A 17,034-nucleotide genomic window follows, 5' to 3' on the forward strand; every position below is an offset into this window, starting at 1 on the left:
GCTGCTGCCGGGTGTGGATCACTTCCCCTCCAGGAGCTCACATAGAAGCATCAGTATTAAATTAAGGCTGTTTCATAACGAGTTCAAAGTTCCTCAACTGTAAGTAAAGGACTTCAATACCTCTTCGACCAATCAGGGGCGTGACCAAGGTGTGGCTACCCCTGAAATCTGATTGGCCACATAGGTGCTGATAGGGCAGATTTGCTTTCTGCCCTATCAGAGGCAGGACCTTATAGTTTAAACAGATAAATGTAAAAAGCTAACTTTTTAAGTAAGTTAAATTAACAGTTAAATTATATATTGTCCACCCTGTCTGCCCATCTTGTATTGTGGACAAAGAGCTGATAGTTCGGCCTCAGATATTCAAGAGACATCTTTAGTGAAAACCGGTCAGATCAATGCTATTCCTATCCTGCAGGAGTCAGTGGCCAACATGGGTCACCCCAGTTAAGAAGTGTGGACACACCACTGTCACCACTGTAACATGCAGATCCTATGTGGTCTGTTTCACTGGCCCAATTCATCTTGGATGTTTTCTATATATTCCGGAAATACCCTTGAGCTCAAATAAGAGCAGTTTTGTGTCTTGCATATTACAGTAATCCGTACTTTACCTTTATTACAGAACAATACAGTGTACAAAGAGAGGTTTTTGAAAATTGTATTTCTTCTTTTAGGAAGACAAACAATAATAATTTGGAAAAAAGAAGTACATTTTCTTAAGTTCTGACACCAAAGCAGAACAGTGGTGTGTACTTTGCCTCTAATGCACAATGGTGAAGTAGTTGGAGAAGAGTTCCTCGCCTGCTGTAATGTCTCTGAGTGACACAAGGACAACACAGCGTAGAGGCCTCTGTGCCTCATGGCTGTAGTTGACATTCGGCAGATACTGGCGGAGCTGGATGGGAAAATTGTCCGGCACATCGTATTCCTGGTAGCACACGTTAGCAGGCGTCTCGTAGGAGCAGTTGTTCACGTACTGACCAACAGCAAGTGGGTTTTGTGGTGTGGATGTCAGCCAGCTGGTGTCACTCATAATGAAAGGCCCCATTCTGTCCCTGCCACTGCATGACTTGAACACCATTTTGGAGATGCCTTTGTCATTTCCATCAATCAAGACAGCATCAATACACCTGAATACAAAAGGGTTTCTGATGGACTGGAGGAGAATTGGCTCATAGGCTTGATAGACTGTGCCGGGGTACATGGCCACTGTAGCTCCTTTGGGTACACATCCTTTGGTGACAAACACTCCAGTTCCTGCAGAGGGTAAAGAGCTAGGTTGCCGGTCAAGGCAGAATCCCAGTGACTCGAACATGGCATCATCTCCACACACTGAATTTCCTCCACACTGGTCTTCTTCACTTGTTACTTGTCCGAGAAAGTGATTTTGAAGAGCTCGGAGCTGCCCATGATCAGCCCCATGACTCCTGAGCAGGACTCTGAAGAGCTGCAGCAGGCTCCGTGAAACCTCCTCATCCGGGACTAGTTTGTCTTTCGAGCGCTCTGTCACCTTCCGCAAAGTTTTCTCATTTCTGGACAGGTTCAGTGCAACCCAAGGTACAAACCTGTGTCTGTACGATTTCCATTTGTTCTGGAATCTTGTTAGAACCGTTATAAACATCCAGATAGACGTCTGGTAGGTCGGAGATAGAGGAAAGAGCAATTTTTCTTGAATTCTAGAGTCACTTCCTACATGTTGCTCCTAAATAAAAGCACATTTTCACCCATATCCGTCAAACTTTGATGAAGTGTTTTTTCACTTAATCACGCGTGTGTAAAATGTATTATGTAATGACTAGAAAATAAAATAAAACAAATCACTTTAGGATGTGGTATAACCAAGGAGAGACCAATTGTGTACTTTTATTTTAGTATATGATGCTTCAACCGGAAGAACTTTTCCCGTGCTTCTTAAAACTTTACACGCATTAGCCAGCTGGATGGGCGGAAAGGGAGTCGGGCAAAGACAAACATGGTAAGAAATGGTAGTTTTTAATCTGGTCCTCTGATGCAGATGTAAACAGTGGTCGCAAACACAAACTATCACTTTGTTGTAAGTCATACAGTCAAGCGGCTGGGCTAAGTACCTCACATTCCCTTTATACAATGAAAACAAACGCTGCTCTCGGCATTAGCATTAGCTAACTAGCTCACGGTGAGCCTAGCCAGCTTGCCTAGTTAGCTAACGTTAGCTAAGCTTGCTAGCCTTTAAGCCAACTGACAATCAAAATTAGCCAACGTTACACACACTGCATCAGCATCAGCTATGTATTGTTGTCGAGGCGATGTTATGACTGGTTTGGTTGTTCAATGTTATCATAAATGTAAAGATGCTAGCCATCGAAGGCTAGCCAGCCATTCAACACGTTTCAAGTCGGTCTCTGCTGTCAGGGGGACATGCGATTGCTGGTTGTCTTATTGTTGTTATTAAACGTGATAATCAATGATTACATGTATATTTAGCTAACAGCTAGCCCAATAGTATGTTGGATTGAGTACTGCAGTCTAACATTACATTTTTGACAACTGATAAATAGGGTTGTTTTTGCTGTTGCTGTTCTTTGCACTAACGTGAGTCTATTCGTGTGTTGCAACAACAAGTGTTTTGTATGTCTTTGTGCAGAACAAGCTGAAGTCCTCACAGAAGGATAAAGTTCGTCAGTTCATGATTTTCACACAATCCAATGAGAAGACCGCACTGACCTGTCTGTCACAGAATGACTGGAAGCTAGATGTTGCCACGGATAAGTTTTTCCAAAATCCAGAGCTCTATGTTTCACATCTAAAGGGGGCCTTAGACAAGAAGAGGCTCGATCAACTGTACAACAGATATAGAGGTACAAGATGTTATAGACGCTATAAGAATACATCATGTATTATATAATAGTGACTGTCAATCATTGGCTGGAAAGTAATTAATCAAGCACTCTCCACACCCTAAAATTTAGATCCTCATGATGATAACAAGATCGGCATTGATGGGATCCAGCAGTTCTGTGACGACCTGGCTCTGGACCCAGCCAGTATAAGTGTCCTCCTCATAGCCTGGAAGTTCAGGGCAGCAACACAGTGTGAATTTTCAAAACAGGAGTTCATGGATGGCATGGCAGAACAGGGGTGAGAATGAATTTTCAGATGGTACAAACAATCATGAAGCTCTATCTGTTTGATGTAAAGGGGACTTCATCCTCAAACTCACAGAGCTACTATACTTTATATAATATTATATGTCGACATATGATGTGCAGCAGAAACATGCTTATCAGTGTAAAGGCTTCTAGGCTTTGTTTTAGAAGGTGTCAAGTACAAACTTGATGAATTGTTTCATTATAGGTTTGACAAAGTTACCATTATACATACACATGAACCTTATGAATTGCGAAGGTTTACAACAAACAGTGATGATTGCACTGTAGAAACAGTCTGCTTTGTGTTCCCCCAGGTGTGACAGCATAGAGAAGCTCAAAGCTCAGCTGCCAAAGATGGATCAAGAGTTAAAGGACCAAGGGAAATTTAAGGACTTTTACCAGTTTACATTTAATTTTGCAAAGAATCCGGGCCAGAAAGGTTTGGGTAAGGATCTTTTTAATACGTCTCATCATCAACTGTTTATTTATTGAGTGTATATTGAGCTTTTTCTGGTTATCTTACAGATTTAGAAATGGCAATTGCATATTGGAATTTAGTACTGGCTGGAAGATTCAAGTTCCTCGAGTTGTGGAACAAATTTTTAGTTGTAAGTCGATCACTCAGAATTCATTTAAAAATGCAAACACTATTACTTCTTATTGACTTTTTTTTCAACTTGGCTCGACATCTTTTGCAGGAGCACCACAAAAGATCAATTCCTAAGGACACTTGGAACCTCTTACTTGACTTCAGCACTATGATCACAGATGACATGTCGAATTATGACGAGGAAGGTTTGTAGCGACAGTCGGCTAAACGTGAACCCATGTATCGCTGTGTGGATGCAAGTGTCTGTGACCTGTAATTGTTCCTTCTCAGCCTAGTATAACAGGTGCCTCTACCCTGCTACACACAGGCCTATTATGGTCTCGCAGTATCAAATGATCAGATCAGTCCATAATCATGTCTTCACACATCGTGGTGTCAATTCATTTAATCTGTTTTATTTCTTCTTTCAACAGGCGCATGGCCTGTCCTTATTGATGACTTTGTGGAGTTTGCACGACCACACATCGGGACCAAAAGCACGGCAGTTTAAGCTCTCTCTATGGGAACGTCATGTGAGGTTTCTGAAAACCAGAGAGCGCAGTGAACGGAGGACAAGAAGACCGCACTGAGCTGAGAACTATGTTGCCTTTTCAACCCTCAGGACTGAAATATTTTACACAAGAGACTTTATATATGTGTGTGTGTATTTACATATATATATATATAAAAAGGCATATCTCTTTGTTGGTCAACTTGTGGTGGTTTGGATCTTTTTATCTTAAGTATTGGGCTTTTTGTGTGCGCTCAAGCCAACTAGAGAGGAGTCACCGTCTTGGCCCAGTGATGTGGTTGGGCTCCGCTCAAAAGCAGGTAGATAGACACACTTTTGAACCGTTATCTAAACACGAGGGTTCGCGAGGGGATGTTGTTCTTTAAATATTGAATTTTAATACTTTTGTGTGCATTCCTGTTTTTGTTTTATGATACATTTGTGCGACAAGTCAGTATAAAACATTGATTGTAATTTTTTAAGCATAATGCTGTTTGTTTAAACACATGTATAAAGATAAAATAAATGTTTCAATTTGGTATCTTTAAAGCTCCCAGGCCTTTGTATTTCTGTGTAAAAAAACAAAAGTCATTAAGAGGTAATTCTCAGTAACACCTGGTTAGATAACACTTCTGATTCAGGGCATACCTTCTCTAATAAATGAGAAGAATGCTTTTGAGTTACATGAGGTCAAATACCATCACAAGCTGAAAACCTCCAACACCAATGATGTTTTGTTAATGACCTCATAAAGCTCGAGGTTTATGATTGGCAGGTCATTTTCTTCAGCTTGGAGAAGTCTGTATCACTGAATTTTAAGCCGACACCGGACAACGTTTGCTTTTGGTATTTTAAATTGTACATAAGTGATTCTACTTTTAGGGAGAAACCATATGCAGCAGCAGTGGCGGTATTCTTTTGGACATACTTGGCTCTCTTTATACTGTGTCTTTGTACGATACGTTGTGAGTTAACTCGTATCATTGTATGTGGTGCATAGCTCAACAGCCTCCACGTTGAACCTTTTTGACACTATTAATTGCCTCGCGCTGCCTCCTTGTGGCGATAACGTTTGAAGGCTCATGCGGTTGCTAAGAGCCACTGTCAACAGACAGCGTGGTAACCGTCGACTGGAGAAACAAACGACTGATCGCAGCAGAAACAGTTGTCACTTTGATTGAACATTGTTCTTCCTCTGCAGAGTATGAGGAAAATGTCGCTCATCACAGATACGGGCTGGGACGAGGGCTTTGCTGTCCCTGAATCTAACAATGAAAACCAGGCTCTGATGGAGGAGGTGAGTGTGAGGACGTTATGACGCGAATTATCTCGTTTATTTTAGTAACGTCAGCCATGTAACTAGTTACTGATAGTGCTGTGTAGCTCTGTTAACCTAACGTGGTCAAACTAAGTTAGTTGGTGCATTTAGTTACCGTCAAACGCCGGAAAAAAGATCATCAATTCATCGGTCAATTCAACCGTCTGGTCATCGTTCCGAAATTATATCTGCAGACCCAATGACTCATGAGTTCTGCTTTTACTTTTTATAATCTGACGGAAAACAAACGTGTTTTTTTTTCTTCTTATGAAGTAAACATGAAACGCTGAAAATAAGATTTTAAAGTGTGTCAAAAATGTCTCTGTAATTCCTGTATTACACGTTGTTTACCTGTTTGTAGGCGATGTGTGTATGTGGGCCTGCATATTTGTTTATTATTAAGGGATGTTCTCTATTTCTGGCAGTCATGTTTCTCATTGCACTGTGATGCCTATGTTAACTTTTGTCTGATGTTATTTCTACTTCAAATCATGAAATGTATAGATTCCAGGTCATGTGGCATACTATCAAAATCTACATGGCTCACATGAGCTTCATTAGTAACTTTTATATAATGCTCTACATTGCAACCATGTAAACATGCTGCAGACTGTGTGTCATATATGTTGTGCTGTTTTTATGATGACTTTCTCAACAACAGATTCGTAAAAAAGAGACAGACTTGGTGCAACTGGGAAACCAACTTGAAAAAAACAAGGATCAAAATCAGTTAAAGACCGAATTTCTCAAAAATGTTGAACAAGAGCTGGATAATACTGAGGTAGGTTTATCAGAATGCGTTGTGTATTTATTAAATGTCAGACAGATGTGTGTCTCCTCTTGTAATTGGGTTATAGTCACAGTATCGGGGTGTGCTGTTCATTTCTCTTTTTGATTGTCATGAACACAGGCTCTGTGCAAGGCAAAGGAAAGGGAAGGAGAGTTGGAAAAACACCTCACCGCCCTCGCAGAAAGGGAGAGCGGTCGCCTAGCGCAGGATACTGCTAAGATGGAGAATGATGATAGATCTTTAGAAGAAAGGAAGAACATGCTAGAGGTCGATACCATCCACAACATATATACTTCAACAGAGAAACAAGTATAGCTGTTTGGTGCTAAAATACGACTCAATCTTTCAGAACCATATCTTCAAGGCCAAACAGAAGCTAGAGGAGTTCAGGAACCAGATGAACTGGGACCAGCAGACCATGGATGCCTTTTTAGAGGACTCGGCACGCAAAGACGAGGACACAATGGCCATCATCAAGTACGCCCAGCAAGATGAGCAGAGGATCAAGGTGAGGAGAAAAGGGCCGTATGAAATAAGCAGCAACAGGCTGTGCACCTGTTCTGTTTTCAGTGAACTCAAATGCTGTTTACAACTTCCTGAACTAAGACCTTTGTAATCGCTCCAATATAGTCGCTCACTCTGGCTCTGGAAAAGAAGACACTGGAGGCCAATGAAAAGCGCAAAGCACTTGACAAAGAATTGACCGAGACTGTATCCGCACAGGTACTACAAGAGAACACTGTACATTTCAAATCGTTTAAGACGTTTCACATTGTCGATGAGAATACACTTTTGTTCCGCTTTCCAAACAGATTGCTTTGGATAAAACGATAGAAAATTTGCAGCAGGCCCACCTGGAGTCACAGCAGCTCATTCACCAATGGGAAAAAACGATCAGGCAGATAAAGCAACGAGACGCTGAGATGCAGCAGTGTGCTCTGGTAAAGTCTGTGACCTTGCACTTCTGTTGGTAAATGACATGCTGACTGATCTAATGCATTAAAACCAAACAGAGTGAACGCACGTTGAACTGGACCGTCAAGTGAAAAGTGTTTGTAATCCCGTCTTGTTCCGTCATACGTCCAGCTACTTGCCCAGGCCAACCAGAACATCAGGGAGAGGAATGGCACCGTCACAGAGAGGAAGCACTTGTTGGATACTCAGAGGAACAACAACAAGGAAATTGAGAGGAAGATAACCGTGACCAGCCGACAGGCTGTCGAGCTGCGGCAGGATTTGAAGGAGCAGGAGAATAACTGCAGCAGGCTGAAGGATGAGGTCAACTTTTGAATCCCGTCAACAAATATCTTTCGTTTTGTGCATAGCTGAATGAGCGCTCAAAGAATGCTTCAATTCAGTTTTAGAAGAATGTGTGAATTGATTGTCATGTGTCTTAAAGCTTGATAGTTGCAAAGGCCGACTGGACAGATCAAACTCCGATGTGGAGTCTGGGATGTCCCAAATATCCAGAATGAAGAAAGACATCCAGGATAACGATGACAAGTCAGTGAAATCTTACAACACATGTCTGTTGCTATATTACTACTCTAGCTTTAGTACACAAGCTCCGTGTGTGTGTGTGTGTGTGTGTGTGTGTGTGTGTGTGTGTGTGTGTGTGTGTGTGTGTGTGTGTGTGTGTGTGTGTGTGTGTGTGTGTGTGTGTGTGTGTGTGTGTGTGTGTGTGTGTGTGTGTGTGTGTGTGTGTGTGTGTGTGTGTGTGTGTGTGTGTGTGTGTGTGTGTGTGTGTGTGTGTGTGTGTGTGTGTGTGTGTGTGTGTGTGTGTGTGTGTGTGTGTGTTGTAGACTCAAGAAGGCCCGGGCCTACAATGTTGCACTGGAAGAGAAGCTGACGGTTGTGACTCAGACAGCCCTCAGTGAGGAGGAGAGAGCGGACCAGATGGACCAGCTCCTCAAGGATGAGGAACACACAATCAAGGTAAGCAGCCTGACAATCCTGAAACATAACCCGCCACTTTGTTATTTTGGCAGCTGGAAAATAACTGTTGTTTAAAGCATTAATAGTGTTTTTTTAGTTCCTCATCTCGGGACCATTTTGCAGCTCAGAACACTCATTGATTTTTTTTCAGATGGCTTTTAGGCACAATCAAAACACAAGCTTCTGTTGGTTAAGCCATGAATTTAAAGCTGCACTAACCCCTATCATGCTATGTACAGGACTTCATACCCTGTGATTGGTGGATGTTTTAGTGACGTGAGCTGCAGACACTTCACGAACAATTAATAAACTAAAAATATATTTTTTAATGAACAGCTATAATGTTCTCCTGAAAACACAACACAATAACTGACCATCAATCAAATATGAGACCGTTCTGTTTTCTGTAAAGATGCAAATACATTAAATACTAACTAAACTAACTCTGAAACTAAATGTGTATTTAGAGAACCCCCAATTTGTTCTGTTACTGTGTAACTCTTTTCTGTGCTTTGCTGTAGGATTTGGATGTCCAGCTGCGTGACTGCAGCGAGGAGCTTTTTCGTCATAAAGACTGTGTGCAGGCTCTCAAGACAAAAGAGCAGGATTCTATCGCACAGATTTCAAGGAGTAAATACAGCATCACCAGCCTGGACAGCCAGCTCAGAAAGCTGGAGAAGGATTTAATAAGACAGCAGATGATCATGAGTGAACAGGCACGCTTACCAAAAAAACACACACAAATGTGACTTTCTACAATCAAACTACCCATCTTTCCCTAGTCTGGTGCGAAACTCTACAATGGTGACAGATATACTCAGACGTTCCTTTCATTCTCCTGCATTAGGACTCACAGATCTTCGGCCTGGCTAGAAAACTGGACCGGCTGCAAGACGACGTTTACACAGACGAAAAACAAACGCTCGACACACAGATTGCGGAGCTACAGAAAGCCCTAGAGGAGAAGAAGAACGCAGCCAACATGCATACCAACACGGTCAAGGAGTCTGAGGTCAGTTGGATTGTTTGTCCCCCTCACCGGGAAACAATCTCCTCTCACACATGTCTTTGCCTCTGACAGGATGATATTCGCTATTTGAGGAAAGAGATGCAGAAGTCTGAGGCTCAAAAGAAAGATCTGACCGACAAGGTGGAGTTGCTCATCCTTCTCCGAAACAGCAGTGAAAGGGAGCTGAAGAGACTCAGGCTCAGCAGACAGGTAACTAACTGCTGTCACTGCATATACCACAACACCATAACATGTGGACATACTGTCTGTGGTTCTCTTCACTATTGGTTTGATTCAAGCTCATTCCTCTTGTTGCTGAAACAATTATGTATCATTATTCAAGTAAAACGACCAGACATTTAGTGGTTACAATCAACTGTGAAAGTGTGAAGTGTCATTTTTCTCTTTTTCATATAATTGTAAATAGAACACTTATTGTTATGATCAATTAATCTGTCAATTCTTTTTTGTGATTAATCAGTTTAGCCTGTAGATTGCAGGAAAATAGTGTACAGTGTGAATTTTAGCACATATCATTTATTGACATTTTAAAGAAAAATAATTAACAGATGATTTAATAATCACAATGGTTGTGAGTTAGAGTTCTAGCTTTCAGCTTTAGGACGTCAGTGCAAGCTGCTCACTAATCAACCACAGATCTCAGCGCTGTCTGTAGACACCAGACACCAAAACGCTGAGGTCATCAGTCCGCTCGTGATGTTTTTAAGGTTCTACACTGAAATATACATGACATTATGTCATGTATCTGAAAATGAACGCCATCTGCACGCAGAAGAAAACCTATGCACTATGTTGACTTGACTTGTTCCCGATCAGGACAACATGGCGGAGCTCTACGTCTGCAAGATAGAGGTCAAGCGTCAGAGCCACCTGCTGTACAACAAGACGGACAGCGTGCTGTCCTTGGAGAAGAGGAAGCTGGAGCTGCAGAAAATCATACAGGACAGGCAGGAAGAGGTGAAGGTCTACAAAGAGATGCTCAGCCAACAGAACAAGATCAGTGAGCAGGAGAGACAGAGACTCAGGTAAAAAAACAACAGCTGTGACCACAAATCTCACTCTCCTCCAGCCCACTATTTCAGTTTCACGTCATACTTGCATGATTTTGAGAACGATCACTTTATTCGGCGATTGATTTTGTGTCAGTGCTGAACTGAATGAGAAACTGTCCAAGATCGACACGCTGAAGAAACGCTTTGAGCTTGCGATGCTCGTGATGGCAGCTCCTGAGGGGGAAGAGCAGAAGTCGCAGGCTTACTACATCACAAAGGTAAGAGGTCTTTAAACACGCCACCCGCGTTACATACAAAGTCTGTGGAAGCCGAACACCAGCACGTTGCATCATTGCTGTGTGCTCTTCATCAGGCTGCGCTCGAGAAAGAGGAGCTCAAGCAGAAGGGAGACGGTCTGGATGCCGCAATCCGCAAGATGGAGCTGGAGAATAGAGCTCTGGAGAACACCATTCAGCTGTTCCACAACAGTAACTCGACATTTCGCAAATCGCTCAACAAAGTAGAAGAATCCAGTACGTACAGGTAGACCGAATGAAACACAATCAGCAACGACTCTCTTAACAGGGATCATCAGCAGGAAGTGATTCATGTGTAATTGTCCTCTTTGTCCATATAATCAATAGACCACCTCTCACTGGTCGTAAAGCCATTCAGACTGTTTCTGCTTCAGGTGCAGAGCACCAGGACAAACTGAAGCTGGAAGAGCAGTCGAGGGCAGCTGAAGAGACGCTGAAGTATAAGATAAGACAAGGGGAAGAGCTCCAGCAGGACTTACAGGTTATTTCTGTTCATAGCCAGTTTGAGATAAATACAATCAGCTCCTGAACACTAAATACCTCATCCTACAAAGTAGCAGAGTCATCCCAACACTCCGCTATTTGTCTTACATTTGGAATATATCCTCCACAGGTCAGCCTAGAATTTAAACACGCTACTGTCAACAGCATTTTAACAGTTCATCATTTGAATCAATACCAAGGATCCCACTTCCTCTTTTACTATTCACACTCATTAGCTTATACTGCATTTAATATACATTTAGTGGTAATAGTTTTATGTTTTGTATTTTAAACATTCTTATGTTATTTCCAATGGGCTATCTTACAACACTAATTACTGTTGGAAATCATTGTCAGCATTTCCAGTTTTCTTTCTATATACACTCTTTGTGTATTCGTCAGCTTATTATTGAGGTGTTGTTCCTGCAAGGGTACCGAGTCATGAATAAACTCACTCAACAACTCAGCCAGGCACGTTGTCTTGCTCTGGATCGGCCCCGATGCCTTGCTTTTGTATGATACGTGTCTCTGTGCCGCTCCCCGTTTCCAGGACATGGTCAGTACCTTGGAGAGTTTGCTGCAGGAGGAGAAGGTGGAGAAAGACACAATAGAGCACAAACAGTCACTCATCAGTAAAGTGAACAAAGAAATCGCTTCCCAGCAGGAGAAGGCTGTCAGAGCCACAAAGCAGGTTTGGTACCTGTCCCACTTTTTCTGAACACTGGAAGTTAGGAGTGAATAAAGGAATATTGTTGTGTGTATTTACATTTGGGGTCTTTGACCACAAACATGTATTAGCTGTCACCATAATACTTTTGTGTTTGTGTGTGTGTGTGTGTGTGTGTGTGTGTGTCCTCTCTGTCTGATAGTGCTCTAAGCTGAGTAAAGAGATCCGCTCAGGAAAAAAAACCAAGAATGAGACTTTTGAGGAGCAGGACATTAAGCTGAGGGAGTTGAAAGAATTCAATAAGAGTATCAACAGCATGCTGAGTGAGGCCATGGAGGACAAACCTGACCTCAAATTAGTGTTCCAGGAATACTTCCTGCAGGTATAAAACAATTGACTCTGCATTTATTATTTTATTTTATATAAGTCGAGGCTTGATTTAGCATTTAGTCAAGATAAGTTGTGCTTTATTGTCATTTATGGGATTCATGGAGTTGCAAAAACACAATGTCTTTACTTTGAGTGTGTTTCTCTCCTTCAGGCCGATCTGTCTCTTCCATCTGCATCGTCCACTCCTTCCAGCAATCGGAGCTCCAAGGCAAGCGTTGCCTCTTTCAGGTTAGACTTGATTCCTTCGTAATTCAACCTCTTCCAAAGAGAAAGTGATGGTGACGGTTTGAAAAAACAAATCGGGACGTGTTGTCAGATGGTCATGAGTTATTGGACTAATCATGAAAGTGTGCGAGAGGAACATAATTGAACACTGCTCTTGTCAATGAAATATAACCAGTCAGCTGAAAACCACTGTGGTTGTACTGGTATGCTGCACAGTCTGAATGAGAAGAATCCACGTGTAGAATTTGCTCTTCCTCTGTAGCTTTATGTTGCTGTTGCTTCTCTGTACTGTAGGGCTCCTGCTTCCTCAGCCAGCAGCAGCCCCAGGGCCTCTGCACTTCACTCCCTCGTGCTGAAGACTGTGAAACTGGACTTGGATCTGACCGTGACCTCCCCTCCTATCACCTCCTCCAGAATTTACAGCTCTGCAAGCAGCAGCAGCAGCAGGTTAAAGACCCCATAGTGATTATTACCAAACTTGTTTCACTGTTGTGAATAAAGAACAAGAGAAAGAGGATTACAGTTACTTCTAGTCAGTTCTAGTTGCACAGATGAGATGTGATGTCTAATTCTGTAATGTGTTTCAAAGTTGTAAAAAGAGCTTCAGGATGTGTGGTGTCATAATGTATTTGAATGCATAAAAAAGTACGTTGTTGTTCATTTTAGTGTTGTTTGTATTTCACGTTCATTGTCATTATTTTAAAGGAAGACTTGACTGTCACAAAAAAGGCTAGATGTGCCCACGATATGTATTTTAACATACTTTAGTTTGACTAAAATCCTTTAATTAAAAATAAGAAACACGATCTTTGTTATTTGTTTACCAATTTTTGAAGTTGTTTTTTTTGTCTCAAAATATAACTGACTCAAAGACATCTTAATACAACGTAGCAGAGAAACCGTAGCGCTATAGTTTGCACACATCAAAATTTGCTGCCACAACTTGCTTTTAGGTGTTTAAGTTCAATCAAAACATTATTTTATAGCAAAAATCCCACTCTTAACCTTTTCTTTGGATAATTCACAGGGTCTGAAATGATTTTGCTTTGTGTAAGAAGCAGTAAAGAAAAAGAAAAAAAACACCGTGCTTATGAAGCAAATCACAATTTTAGAAGAATTTGCTCCCTCTACAGGCTGAACTTCATTCTCAGGTTCCATTGAACAGTATGTGTTTTCGTGACCTTGAGATGCCAAGCCCTTTGTTGAGAAACTGAGCTCTTGTTGTCTAATGCCACACCCCTCTGCATAAGGATTACCCTTCCTGGTACAGAACAAAAGTAGCCAAATAGTCTGGGGAACAGTACAGGGAACACTATTTCCATTACAGATTTTACATGTTTTTTTTGGAATCAAGCTTCAACATGCTGCTGCTGATTCTTTTTGCTGGGTGTTTGGCCTCATGTGCCGCACAAATAAGTGAGTAGTTGAAATTATTGGATTAAATGTGTATACTGCGAGTACATTTATTTAGCTAAAATTTGTAGGGAGTAGTTAAACTGTCTAGATTTGAAATAGGGCCTAATTTCTTTTAATGGTTCCACAGTATCCGCTCCCTTTAATGGTTCCACAGCATCCGCTCCCTTTGTTAACGAACTACTGGCTTCCTTTCCTCAGACAGGTAGTGGCTTGAGTGAGTCTTTAGTTCGTTCACCACACAGTAAGTGCATTTTAGGCTCGCACAATATGATTCAACTTGATGTCTGACATGATTTTAATGAATTTCCTTTTGTATGACCAGTTGCCTTCCTTGTGTCTGCTGTCAAGTCCAACCGTGAGCTAAATGAAACAACAATAGCTCCAGTTCTGGAACGGGTAAACTCACGATAACCTTGTTCACTGTCTTCACAAATATACGTTCATGTCCAATTCTGTCTTTCATTTCTATCATGTTAATAAGAGTCATTATTGACAGTGCTATCTGATATAATCTGTGTAGAGCACAATCCGATAACGCACTGTAGTTCTTAACTGAACGGTGGACACTGACCTGGATATGATGAATTAAAAAATCATTTGTGTCTTTTAGGTCAAAGCCTTGATCCGGGAATTCGTACCTGGAGGGGAATTTACAATAACAGTGAAAAAAATCACCAAAGTCTGAAACCTCAACACACTCGTGTCTGTATGTTTGGCTTGGCTTGAAATAAATAGATAAGTATTCTCTTTAACACTGGATAAGCCTCAGTGGTTTGTGATATGTTTCTAATTTCATTTACATTTGTGGGAATGCCCCTCAAGCAGGCGTACCACCACAAAAATGTCAGTCTTGATAATAATAATAATAATCCTTTATTTTATATAGCGCTTTTCTAAGTACTCAAAGACGCGATGTTGAGTTGTTGACTAAATTAAATTGAGTAAGGCCTGATTAGTTGTAAAATGTACTGCATTTGCTTTGATTCATTAAAGAAGGGTACTTACAAATGGATCATGCTGAATGTTGTCAAGTTCAAAGTATCAGAAGTTGAATCAAGATGTTTTTAATAATACTGAAAATGCCCTAAACCCCACCGCGACATGATGGAGGGAGCTGCTGCTTTCCAAGCTCCAATAATTAAAATGACTACAACTTAAACATGAGCGTACTGAGAGCTGTGTTATGAGCAATGTGTTAGTTTTGCTGTATAATTGAAATGACACACAGTTTACGCATCCATACATGCAATATTGTTCTGTAAAAAAAGCAAAAATATAAAGATATGTTGACCAGTTTTAAAATTGTAAACATTCAACTGTTTCATGGCCATCTTAGACAATATGAATTGCAAATATAAACCTAATACTTTGCAGTCAGCCAGAAATACATAGAAATGCATGTGTTATGTCAAAGCTTTGTCTTTGTCCTTTCATTTCTTGAGTGTCAATAACTCTGGATTTACTTCTGCTCACATTCAGTGTCAGAAAACAACACACAACAACAATGTTGGTGTTCATGTACAAACGTGCTCGGAAAATGACGCACTGTCGTGTTTCATTCAACGCTGCCATTACGCACACTTGGTCTAGGTTGTCATTAGTGAGAAACTAACCTGTTTAACTGGCAGAACTTAATTGACTTTAAGAATGAATGGCTTCCAGCCCAGTACGCCTAAACCATCAACCATGTCAAAGCAAATTAACGTCACATGTATTGCACTGTCGATTGTACTGAAAAGCCACTTTCACTCATCAAAATCCAAATAGTTCGATAGTTTAGATTCAGGATCAGGAAATGTACCTCAGTGACGCCACGGTAGCTTACCAGGCGGGACCACAGTCGCCAAACAAGCGCTGCAGGTCAAAGCCTGCTAACAAACGTCACCGGTCAAGGGGTCCAAGGAGTTAAAAAAACTAAAAATGTTTACAGATGAGGACAATGAGGAAGACTAACGGACCGCAACAGAGTAAAATAGGCTGCTTCAGTCATCTGCACTGAAACATCAACAAACTTGCGTGATAAGAAAAGAAGACTGTTTGTGTGTGTTGCTTCAAGGGAAACACCACCTAAGTTATTCATTCCAACATGTTATTTCTCCAGCCTAGGAGAGTCCAATCAATATGTGTGATGAGAGTTGTTCATGTTTACTGTTATTTGTGGATTGTCTTAGATCATAGTTTGAATTTAGAACATTTCAGTAAAAATTATAATGTTAAGATTTAAAAGCAGACAGCATTTATTTGCCTACAAAGACAGTTACATGAACGTAATTATCAACGTGGTAATTATAAAAAAGTAAAGAATTAAGAGGCAATTTCAAGTGAACGTTAAGTTGATAATTTGTTGCTGCAGTTCCACTTTCAGCCTGTAGAGAGCAAAACAGGCTGAAGATGAGAGCTTTGGGATGGCCCTCCTCTGACACAGCCCCTCATCCACATCCTGTTCACATTATAAGTAGTGCTGGGCAAGTTAACGCGTTCATTTTGCGTTAACGCATTCATTAATTAACGCCGACAACTATTTTATCGTGCGTTAACGCATTTTTAAAATTTATTATAATTTTTATTTATTTTTTAATTTTTTAATTGAAAGACAAGAGACAATACATATACATAACAACAAGAGGATGACAAGAACAGTGGGATAAAAGCCAGCAAACATCCTATAGTCAGTCATTTTAGTGCACCTATATGCTGAAATTCACGGTAAACGCATTTAAACGGCACAGATCGGGAGCGAGCGAAGGACTTTGAAAGTTAGCGGAAAGATTAACTTGAGACAACATCCGGTTTCTTCAGACGAACATCCGGTTTTCAGAATAAGATGCCAACAAAGTATGAATTATATTCACATTAAGTATGAAACATGCTACCTGCATCTCGTGAACCAAATGTTATTGCCCTTTTGTTCATATAGCAGTATTTTTAAAATAAAAGTGCGCAATACACTACTTTTGAATTCATGATTGAACTTTGCCATAACAATGCGATTAATTGCGATTAATCGCAAAAAAATCCATGCGATTAATCGCGATTAAATACTTTAATCGTTGCCCAGCACTAATTATAAGCCTACTGTTTTTTAACCACCCAATAGCAAATGCAGAGTTTTTGATATTTTCTTTTCTTCACCTCTCAGAAATGAAATGTCATGTCAAGAGGATACAAAGGAATCTTTTCTGTGGGCACAGTCATGTTGGTGTGTCATGCTCCATGACAAATGCTGTGTGTGCTCAGCAG

General features: G+C 40.9%; 3 protein-coding genes across 4 annotated transcripts; 2 read left to right on the top strand and 1 right to left on the bottom strand.

Moving 5' to 3' along the window:
* Positions 1 to 682: 682 nt before the first annotated feature.
* On the bottom strand, positions 683 to 1,631 carry setd9 (SET domain containing 9). Its single transcript, XM_079284476.1, has one exon. It carries the CDS (start codon positions 1,622 to 1,624, stop codon positions 764 to 766), a length of 861 nt encoding a protein of 286 aa, XP_079140602.1. The 5' UTR covers positions 1,625 to 1,631; the 3' UTR covers positions 683 to 763.
* Positions 1,632 to 1,880: 249 nt separating this feature from the next.
* Positions 1,881 to 4,765, top strand: dcun1d1 (DCN1, defective in cullin neddylation 1, domain containing 1; the record flags this gene model as incomplete). 2 transcript variants are annotated; one of them, XM_079285421.1, is made up of 7 exons in its annotated part: positions 1,881 to 1,978; positions 2,627 to 2,840; positions 2,952 to 3,120; positions 3,446 to 3,576; positions 3,657 to 3,739; positions 3,830 to 3,926; positions 4,155 to 4,765. In XM_079285421.1, 7 exons carry the CDS (start codon positions 1,976 to 1,978, stop codon positions 4,229 to 4,231), a joined length of 774 nt encoding a protein of 257 aa, XP_079141547.1. In that variant the 3' UTR covers positions 4,232 to 4,765. The 2 variants fall into 2 exon arrangements, with proteins under 2 accessions (XP_079141547.1, XP_079141546.1); XM_079285420.1 differs by having other exon boundaries at positions 1,944 to 1,978; positions 2,605 to 2,840.
* Positions 4,766 to 5,408: 643 nt separating this feature from the next.
* On the top strand, positions 5,409 to 12,845 carry ccdc39 (coiled-coil domain 39 molecular ruler complex subunit). The gene is made up of 20 exons (XM_079285867.1): positions 5,409 to 5,528; positions 6,211 to 6,330; positions 6,460 to 6,606; positions 6,689 to 6,847; positions 6,970 to 7,062; positions 7,152 to 7,280; positions 7,426 to 7,617; positions 7,739 to 7,842; positions 8,142 to 8,274; positions 8,796 to 8,990; positions 9,122 to 9,286; positions 9,356 to 9,493; positions 10,121 to 10,329; positions 10,451 to 10,574; positions 10,670 to 10,829; positions 10,988 to 11,094; positions 11,647 to 11,787; positions 11,966 to 12,145; positions 12,305 to 12,381; positions 12,673 to 12,845. The coding sequence occupies exons 1-20, from the start codon at positions 5,436 to 5,438 to the stop codon at positions 12,839 to 12,841; spliced, it is 2,835 nt and encodes a 944-aa protein (XP_079141993.1). The 5' UTR covers positions 5,409 to 5,435; the 3' UTR covers positions 12,842 to 12,845.
* The last annotated feature ends 4,189 nt before the right edge of the window (positions 12,846 to 17,034 follow it).

The sequence above is a fragment of the Melanostigma gelatinosum genome, assembly GCF_949748355.1.
Source record: "Melanostigma gelatinosum genome assembly, chromosome: 15".
NCBI lineage: Eukaryota > Metazoa > Chordata > Actinopteri > Perciformes > Zoarcidae > Melanostigma > Melanostigma gelatinosum.

Coding starts and splice junctions, on each gene's coding strand:
- ccdc39 (XM_079285867.1), top strand. CDS start 5,436: ATGAGGAAAATGTCGCTCATCACAGATACGGGCTGGGACGAGGGCTTT. Junction 9,287..9,355: donor ACACGGTCAAGGAGTCTGAG/GTCAGTTGGATT, acceptor TGCCTCTGACAG/GATGATATTCGCTATTTGAG. Junction 12,382..12,672: donor GCAAGCGTTGCCTCTTTCAG/GTTAGACTTGAT, acceptor TCTGTACTGTAG/GGCTCCTGCTTCCTCAGCCA.
- setd9 (XM_079284476.1), bottom strand. CDS start 1,624: ATGTTTATAACGGTTCTAACAAGATTCCAGAACAAATGGAAATCGTAC.